The sequence below is a fragment of the Wolffia australiana genome, chromosome 5, assembly GCF_029677425.1.
Source record: "Wolffia australiana isolate 7733 chromosome 5, ASM2967742v1".
NCBI classification, from domain to species: domain Eukaryota; kingdom Viridiplantae; phylum Streptophyta; class Magnoliopsida; order Alismatales; family Araceae; genus Wolffia; species Wolffia australiana.
In genome coordinates this window covers 849,024-858,802 of record NC_135839.1, presented here as the reverse complement: position 1 = coordinate 858,802, position 9,779 = coordinate 849,024, and the positions used below count along the sequence as shown (strand labels likewise).

General features: G+C 35.2%; 1 protein-coding gene across 2 annotated transcripts; it reads right to left on the bottom strand.

Annotated features, from left to right (window-relative positions):
- Positions 1-3,344: 3,344 nt before the first annotated feature.
- NRPB4 (RNA polymerase II, Rpb4, core protein) lies at positions 3,345-6,378 on the bottom strand. 2 transcript variants are annotated; one of them, XM_078575939.1, is made up of 7 exons: positions 6,325-6,378; positions 6,036-6,113; positions 5,179-5,287; positions 4,998-5,075; positions 4,549-4,582; positions 4,408-4,476; positions 3,345-3,600 (listed from the first exon to the last, which is right to left on the bottom strand). In XM_078575939.1, exons 2-7 carry the CDS (start codon positions 6,082-6,084, stop codon positions 3,523-3,525), a joined length of 417 nt encoding a protein of 138 aa, XP_078432065.1. In that variant the 5' UTR covers positions 6,085-6,113; positions 6,325-6,378; the 3' UTR covers positions 3,345-3,522. The 2 variants fall into 2 exon arrangements, with proteins under 2 accessions (XP_078432065.1, XP_078432064.1); XM_078575938.1 differs by having other exon boundaries at positions 6,310-6,376.
- Between the last annotated feature and the right edge of the window lie 3,401 nt (positions 6,379-9,779).

Sequence of the window (9,779 nt, the reverse complement as noted above, 5' to 3'; positions counted from 1 at the left end):
CCTTGATTGATTAATTTATATGCTGATATAAATAATAAACGTAGATTCCCAATAAGGCTTATTAGCCCATGTGAGTCATTAACCTTATGGGTCTATACATTCGTAAGTAAATGATCCTTTTTTAAGTTTATTTAATAATTTTAAGTAGGTTTTATACCTTTTCCACTATTTCCATAAATTGTGACATGCTGGCAATCTTTTGCATGGAAGGAGGAGAGAGAAAATTAGATGATAAAAAATGATTCATCTTCATATGATGATACTTAGTAATATAGAGGAGTTTAGGGATGAAATATAACACCTTCATCTTTTATACCGCTGTAGACTATGATCTATAAAAGACACCTTAATCCTTACAGAAAAGGTACCCTCGGATTTTTTTTCTAATTATTATTACCAAGGTAATTTGTTGATTTCAAAATCTTATTTGAGACTGTACTTGCATTCAAAGAATGAAAGATTGGAGGAGTGACATTTAGATAAAAAATTGTAATTAGAAAGTATCACTTGACCTCTTGGGCACTTGAAGATGAGGGTAGTGTGATATTTATCTCTGTAAAGTTCACATTTTCATCCTTTTTCCATGATTATTATCATTGATGAGCTAGGTTTTTACCACTTGGAATGCACCACCATCTCTGACGCTCATCGAGGCACATCGACCTCCATCTCCTTCTTCATCTCTGCATGCATGGCTTTGTTCTGCTGCCCATCAATAATTATCTATGTAATCATCTCTGCAACAATCGACAATGACAAAACTCATTCATTCATTTCCTTCACGCCACCGCTATCAACCATCACCCAACACAGTTGAAGACACATTTAAGGTATTTAATTAAATTAGTTAGTAGTTTTCATCTTAAAATCCTAAAATTTGCCCAAGTTTATTCAATAAAATTTGAATAAGTTAGGTTCATTATGATAAATATTTTCCCTGCTTCCTAGAATTATTTTGAATTATATTTCAGTATTTTATTTTTGTTAAACTAGATTGAATTTGTTAAATAAATATAAGTTCCCTAAGAAAGAAATTAAATTTGAGATACACTTATTCAATACTGTCTCTTTATGGATTCATCCCTATTTCACTATATGATTCTAAGGAAATTATATTTTTGTGGATAAGTCTGAAGCCATTAGATGGCATTACTTATCACTAATTTCTGGTTCATCACTTAGCCACCTCCTTTAAGAAGAGGGATAAACTTTATCTTCATGTAATGGAATTCCCCTTGGTCAGTTTGACATGTACTAATGTACTTGTGGAAGTAAAGGCAGGTAGAATTTTTATAAGTCTTTAGAGGGATTTAGAACTGAGTCTATGATAATACATTAGCCGTGAAATTTGGTGAAGCCTTTTGGATCAGGATCCTCCAAAGAAACATATCAATGATTTATTGAAATTTGATGAAACCAGAGTAAAGAACAATATAAAAAATAAGAGAAGAGATGGGGGGTGGGAGAGAGACAAACAAAGAGAGTCCTACTATGTGTAATCGTAGATGGTAGATGTGATAGATATAATAAATTGATGGGGACATGTTCACATCTTACTAGTTAAATGTTGGTTGATTAATCTTATGTTTGGTTGGTTGATAAAAACTTGCATTTTTTTATCTTTATTATATTGGTCTTACCTTCACAGAGCACTCTAAAATAGTAAGGAGACTCACATCAGAGCTGGCATTCACAACTGCCAAGTATGATACCTGGATCGAGCTAACATCTTTGTACACGAACAGCTAAGAATATATTTTCTTCCACAGGGTATCAAGATATGTGACATACCAAGAACATGAGAATGGAGACATAGTGAAATAGTGGAGATATGAGGATGATTGATGCATGTAAAAATAAAGATCAATAATCCATAACAACATAGATAAAGAGAAAATATAAGCTAAGCCACCCTGGGAGATGCTTTGAGTGAAGAAAGCCTCAAGAAGTTAGAGATGGAAGGGATATTTATAGCTTCTACATGACTTTTTAGCAGGTGATTCTGAATCTTGTGGACCTTTGTCTCCTTAAGAGCTTTCCATGTAGCTAGTGATAACTGCAATGTCCTTATCTATGTGCATGGCCCCTCAAGGGTGCAATATTTCTTGGAAATATATTAAATTACCTTGAAATATTGATTGGTAATACATCAAGAATGACGAGAAACATATATATTTTCAAACATCATTTTTTTCTTACAAAATTATAATTTAAATTTGGCATAAGTTAAATGTGTACTTGAAATAACTTCATATTTTCAACTCTGTAATTTGTTTGTTTATGATGAGGGGTTTCTACAACTCAAGGCAATACAACCACCGCAAGATAACTAACTACACAGTCAAGTTCAAGTTATAAGATAGATCATCACTCAGGGTCAAATGAGTAATTTTATGATCATCTAATTTTGCATTAGTTTTTCATGGTGGAGAACTTTTGCTGATTAGTGGTCTTATACACTTCATTGCATGTATTTAGAATCAAGATGATATTCAATTCACAGAAATGATGTTTAGTAATTTAAAACTAAATGAAAATGCCTCCATTTTACATTAAGAGAGAGAGAAAGAAAGAGAGAGGGAGGGAGAGACAGGAGGGGAGAGAGCAATAGAGAGAGAGAAAGAAAGCGACGGGGGAGAGACAGGGGGAGAGAGAGCGATAAAGAGAGAGAGAGAGGGAGAGAGAGAGAAATAGAAAGAGAGAGAGACAGGGGGAGAGAGAGAGGGAGAGAGGGAGAGACAGGGGGAGAGAGAGAGATGGAGAGAGGGAGAGAAAGGGAGAGAGAAAGAAAGCGAGAGAGGGGGAGAAAAAGAAAGGGAGCGGGAAAGTAAGCGAGAGAGAGGGAGAAAAAGAAAGGGAGAGGGAGAGAGAGACGGAGTGAGAGGGAAAGAGAGGGGGAGAGAGAGAAAGTGACAAAGAGGAAGAGAGAGAAAGAAGATATTGAGAGAGAGAGAGGGAGAGGGAGAAAGAAGATATTGAGAGAGAGAGAGGAAGAGAGAGGGAGAGAGAGTGTGAGAGAGGGAGAGAGAGAAAGAAGATATTGAGAGAGAGAGGGAGAGAGAGAAAGAAGATATTGAGAGAGAGAGAGGGAGAGAGAGGGAGGGCAAGACAGGGGGAGAGAGAAAAAAAGAGAGAGGGAGAGGGAGAGAGGGGGAGATAGAGGGAGAGATAGAGAGAAGAGGGAGAGAGGGGGAGATAAAGGGAGATAGAGGGAGAGGGAGAGAGAGAAAGAAGATATTGAGAGAGAGAGGAGAGAGAGGGGGAGAGAGAGAAAGAGAGAGACAGAGAAAGGGAGAGAGTAGTAGAGAGGGAGAGAGAGAGACAGAGAGAGAGAGTCCACTCAGTTCTGCAACTTCATTTTGCTAAAAACTGACTGATCCCTTGATTACAAAGTTTGATTTGCCCCATGCCTAAGAGATTTTCACCCATGCGTCGAGATGTTCAGAGTTTAATCATACGAAATATTCAAAAAATGTTGAAGGCCGCAACATAATAGATTAGGCACATCTGATGTGAGGTTGATTACTCAAATTTCTTGATCATGGACAAGTCGCGCAGCATTTTATCGATAGCATCATCATCTTGGAACCTCCCTTTGGACTGTTTAGAACATCGTTACACAAATAAGTTGCCGCATGAAATGAAATAAAATAAAACCAAGTAGTTTTCTTCTAAGTTAAGACAAGAAATTAAAATTTAGTGAACAAAATTTATAATAGAGTCATTTTCGGCACAACACCAACGAGATTTCTTCTTAGAAAAGCATGTAGAGAAAAAGGAGAGAAAAAGCCTGATCTGATTAAGTTGGTTAGGGTTGAGGAATCTCTATGAAAATAAAAATCTAAAACCAAAACAAATATTTTATTTTAGTATATATAAATATTTTATTTTGAGAGAATGAAAGCACAAATTGGAAGATGATCAGTTCACTATTTGGTGCGTTCCTGGGTTTTTCCCCCATCCCACAAGAAACGCCAGAGAGAAATTTACCCTAAAAATTTAGTATTTATTATACAAATGATGTCTCCTAATATTTAAAGATTACTGAAGATAAATAACATACCCCTTATGCCAGCAGACAAGCCTATGATTAGCAGGGTGCATATATACATACACACATATATATATACATAGAGAGAGAGAGTGGAATAAGGTCATATGACGGGAGAAGAAAACCCCTAAGTTGATTTAGGGCCACTGGTCACTTAATATAAGAAAAAATAAGCAACAGGGAAATGTCTCGTCTGTCAACAATTACATATGTTCAAAATCAAAGCAGAAAATGTATAAATTAATATCATTTACAAATATTACCAATTTAAAATTTTCTTTAAAAAGTCACCTATTTATAAATAAGAACCTGGAAAACTCAGGTGGGAAGATAAACAGATTGATGGATAGACATACCTTGATGGTGGGAACCATGGCAATAGCTTCCTCAACGGTTTCTGGGCAAAGATTTCCCAGAACACATAGCTGAAAAATGAATCCTTGTCAGTCTTCAATCTAAAGATTTTTTTCCGTCCCTTGTGAAAAGAATAAATATACCTCAAATTCAGCCAATCGATTCCTGCTCAAAACTCTACAAAAATTTATTAAGGATAATCTTCTCAAGTTTTTCAAGAAATAAAATGCACCATTAATCGGAAAAATAAAATTTGCTTGCTATTTCACAAATGAACCTATAGACACTTAAAGAGATAATACTTCATTTAGCTGAGGAGCAGAGAAACGCACTTCCATGTATATTACTCTTTTCAACTTTAATATTTTCAAGTTTTTCTAGAGATAAAAGGCATTATATTGCATATAATAAATTTTCCAAAAAAATTTGCAACTGAAGAAAAAATACTTCCATATTAAGATGAAGAAAAAGACAGGCTTATTTCCAAGCATTTTTGAGAAATCTAGCACATTATTGCAATTATAAACGTATGGTTTAAAATCTTTACACGATTCAATGTTTGGTGAGTAAATCATGCACGGATTTCGGATACTCTCGGACTTGCTTCACAGTCTCCGCATTTTTGTATCGACTAAAGCGCTTCACATATTGCAGTGATTTTTCAAACACCCTGTTACAAGTGGAGGAGGAAATTAAATGAATTGAATTGCGCTTTTTGGAGGAATGAAGCAAATTTTAGATTGGAAAACAGAGAGAATACAGAGAAGGCTTACTGAGAAGTCTGGCTCATAGGGTCGTCAGACATATTTTGGAGTTGCTCATACTTTTTGTCAAGAATAAGCGACACTTCACAGTTCATCAGACATTTGGCCTTCAAAAATTCTACAGGATGGACAAAAGAACTGATTTTATATGAAAGTAAAACATCCTGGGACAATGAGGAAATGCACATAAAGTTTTATTTTCCATAATCATCGACGAGATAAAAAAGAAGACTTGGGGGAGTTAGTTCATCAATGAACGAATGAACTAAAGAGAAACGTTACTTGCGCTTTGTTTTATGTTAAAATTCTATTCACTTATTAAAAGATTTCAGTCATTTATTTGCATAAAAAAGATTTTTATTTAACTAGTATGCCCCTCAGTTATAGTTCATCGGGCACTTGGCCTCAAAAAAGAAGGATAAGGTGAGTTAGTTCACATATGAATACATTGAAGAGAGGCATCTTGTTCTTATTTTTTTTTCAAAAGTTTAAGTTATTTTTTAAAAAGATTAAGGTCATTTATTTACATACGGAGAGCAGAGATGATGAGGATCAACGAGGCAACCATCATTTCGAAGAAAAAATTGTAAATTTTCGAACTGGCTTTCGGGATTTTGAAAGGCAAGATAGAAAGGAAGTTGAACCTAAATTGACATCTTTTCTTATAAACCCACAAAGTTCCACAGCTTCTACTGACAAAAAATTGAATTTCCTCGAAAGAGGCAATTTTTTCACACCGAAAATTGATTCCAGCACTAAATTTCAGAGTCCAGGAACTTCCAAAGAAACACTAAATTTCTATATTCACCATCACCGGGCAACATTTCAACGTCTTTCTAAATTGAACTTATAAAAGATCAACTTACCATCGCCAATCTTCAGTTCTGCGGCGTTCTCTTCCTCCTCGACCGACATTTCCGGCGAAGATGAACGAAGTCACGACGCTACGTCAGGAGAAAGACAATAAAAAATCATCTTAAAACCGAAGAAGAGGAAACCAGTCAGCGATCGAAGAATAATACATTCAACAAACCCAACAATCGAGAAAAAAAGTGAAGAAAAAACGAGAGAATCAATGGCACGAAGGGTCGATCATGCCCAGCAATCAAAGCAAAACCCAGATAGAGATGGAGATCAAACATTGTGGAGAAGAACCTTCGAGCGCCAATTCCTCACCAAGTTCGGAGAGAAGAACAGCCTCTCTCTGCTTTTATAGTAATTGAAAACTTTGAAGCTTGGCCTAATTATTAAGTTCATAAAATAATTAATTTAGGTTATGGTTAGTTTCATTTTTTCCTTCTGTTTTATAAATATTAAGAATCATTTTTCAAAGAGGGGAGACAAAAAACTTTGGAAATCTTACAAATTAGGTTTTATCCTTTGATTCTTTAAATTTACCTAACCATGAGATACATTTATTCAAGATGTCTAGATAACTGAATTTTATAATATGAATAATTGGGGATTCGATTGTATACTTTCATTCAATTTTTTTTACATTTAGGAAGTGTTTTTTAGAACTTGATGTTCTTCATGCATTTTAAGAGAGGATAAGTTGCCTTATTCAATTTAGATGATCGGCTTCCTGCATTTTGGTATTTAGTAAAAAAATCATCATGAAAAAACAAACCCAAGTTTGTTGTTGTTCGAATAACATACATGACGCTCAAGCCAGTCATTACTCATAGCATTGGCTGATCAGGTGTGGTGAGAATGCTACATGCGGATTGATAACATATCATACTGATGTCTTAAAATGATATGCATAGGGAAATATATACGGAGGGCACATGGAGAACATATTGTGTGAAGAGTGGTGACGTGCAAGGCACCACAATTGTGCTGGGTTATGTGCCTTGGTTCAACCATGGAAAACATGGTTTCCATGATGTGGATGCATGAATCGATTCTCAATCAATCTATGAAACCAATACATCATTTGTACCTTGTGGGGTACTTGTTTCGCCCTTGACTTTCCCACTCTGAGATCAATCTGAAGCTGTTAATGTGCCCGACCTCTAAAAGTATCCACGGGATTATGTTAGCCTTGGATCTCCACATCTTCTTCTTCAACTCTCCTTGAAAATCTCGAAGATCTTCTCAAAATGAAGACACTCTCCTTGGTTGAGTGGAGAAGAGAGTAGAGTGGAGAGTGGGGGCTCTCAGATCTGGCTGGCCTAGGTGCTTTAAATGAGTGCCCCTTCCCTATTTATATTTTCCTTAAGTTTCTCTCAACAACCTATAGAGTAAAAAATATTCACCAATGCGCTTATGATCTTATGCATGTGACCCTCTATGCCCATGTATCATTCTAGTCAATACCTTTAGTGGCCCAATAACACTTATTGGCTAATCTTATTAATTAACTATATCAACATATAGATTAATTAACTAATGATCAAATTAACCTAATCTATAGGTTAAATTTCTGCCCTTGGGGTGCCAAGCTACACCTCGTGCTCTAGAAGATACCGAGTAGTGTTTGAACTCTCTCATAGAACCTTTATCGTCATTGGTTACCATATATGTATAATCCATCATTTGCGAGAGACTCTCAAATGATTTAGACTATGGTTCATCGTCAAACCATAATCCGTCATTTGATTAGTACTAATGCATCACGGGGATCATTGGAGAATGCCTTCTCTAATATCCTCTCTACTCTGGCCAGGAATTTTCTACATAGCCTTCCTTGAATCAATCTCCTCTTATACTGAGGGTGGATGATCCCCTCTTGACCACTCAATCACCTCTATGAGCTTCTCACTGCATCCGAGCTATGACTTGTTTGAATCCCATGATTAGAGGCTCGTTAGTCATTGTCAAAATGTAGTCTCAAGTCAATGGATCACTTATACCCTCATGACATGAATCAACCTGATTGATGTTTAGGTATAACAACATTCAAAGATTTGTACAGATCAATTCAGTGAACTCTTTCTCTAAAGAGCACCCCCACTATCTATCATTAGTGTCGCCACACTAATAGCCATAAGATTAGCTATACTTATCGAATAAGTAGGATTAGTTAGTGTTATTCTCTCCAGATAATTCAAAGTCCATCTCTACTATCCATAGAATATAAAGATTTATAATACATGTTTAGAGACTAGTGATCATTGTATTATAATCTCATCATAAGTCACTAGGTCATTCCACATTCATAGAGTTCATTATAATCATCACACTGGAATAGTAATGAACATAATATTTATTCAATGAATTTAACTAAACATGGTGGTGTGATTGGCTTGACGGCCACATAATATCCATCAAATTGGAGGGGTGCATGCAAGAAACACCTAGTGTGTCAAATACAAATTGAATGAGTGTGGAAACAAACGGGAGTGCATGGACGGAAGAACAAAGATGGAGGTGAGGTGACCTGATGAGCTGCTGAAAGGATACTGCCACTTAAGGAAAACCCTATGTGCCACAAGAGATGTGAGAAAAATACTATATTTGATTTTATTAACAAGAAATGATAGCTTACATGCCTTTATAGAGGCCTAAGACATACATAACATAGAAAAATCTCCCATGGGATAAAGAATATATATGCATTCGTAGATATAGGAACATATAAGCCAAGTTAACCTATTAGGCTCATTATGATATTGAAAATTATAAAATTTAATTAGTAACTTGTATCTTAAACTCAAAGTGGTCTTAAGAAAAATCTCCTATGTGAAATTTTCCACATAGATAAATCTATAATTTTGTGTTAAAACTATGAACAAATTTCACAGACCCATCTAATATCAATCAATATTTAAATATCAAAATATCAAATAAATTATTCCCCATGTTCAGTGTCATAGAAAAGAATTCATGGGATCTTATTGATAGGTCTAAATTGGGGGTGTTTAAGTTGTTTTAATTTAGAATTCATGATCAGTATTTATATAATTCTTTAATTAATTACTCAATAAAAACTATGTGCCAAAAGGTTGATACACAAAGAGGCTCTTATAGTTTTGTGGACTTGGATAAAAATTCAGATATTTTGGTAGTTTATGAGCCTGTGAATGAGGGAAAAGAGTTTATAACTTAAACATATAATGTGATGATGTAAAAGATTTCTATATAGTTTTATAAACTTTATTTTGATACAGAGATGGAATAATATGATGACATATACTTTATGCAGAATTTTACTAAATTTATTTAATTTATAATTATTAAATTTTTTCCAAAATTACCTCACCGGCAGTTTTTAGTGGCAGCGTATGCAGCAGTGATTTTTTGACGGACATGAAAAGGTGTTGGATTAGTAGGGTCAGCGTTTCCTTGAACCCTTTTTTAAACCTAGCAAAAATATCTGAAATTTTATCTAATTCTATAGAGAAATTTCACGGTTTGTTGGGCAAGCTTATGGAGCCACACTAGCCAGGGTCTGTCCAGTGGATTGCTGGTGGTGTAGCGTATACTAATGTGTGCTGGGCTATGCACAATTGTAGGTAGAAATGACGGTAAATGTCATGGATGAATTCGGAGGGGTAAATTTTTGATATTGGGGTTATTGTTTTAGGGGGAAAAAATATATACTGAGTGATGGTGCTAGAGAGAGACTGTGTTGGTTTACATAGATATAAAATTGATATAAATGA

Excerpts from the sequence above, each read along its gene's own strand:
- NRPB4 (XM_078575939.1), bottom strand. The coding sequence starts at position 6,084 with ATGTCGGTCGAGGAGGAAGAGAACGCCGCAGAACTGAAGATTGGCGAT. Across the intron at positions 5,288-6,035 it reads AGAACTGAAGATTGGCGATG|AATTTTTGAAGGCCAAATGT; the intron begins GTAAGTTGATCT and ends TCCATCCTGTAG. Across the intron at positions 4,583-4,997 it reads ACTGTGAAGCAAGTCCGAGA|AGTTTTGAGCAGGAATCGAT; the intron begins GTATCCGAAATC and ends AAATTTTTGTAG.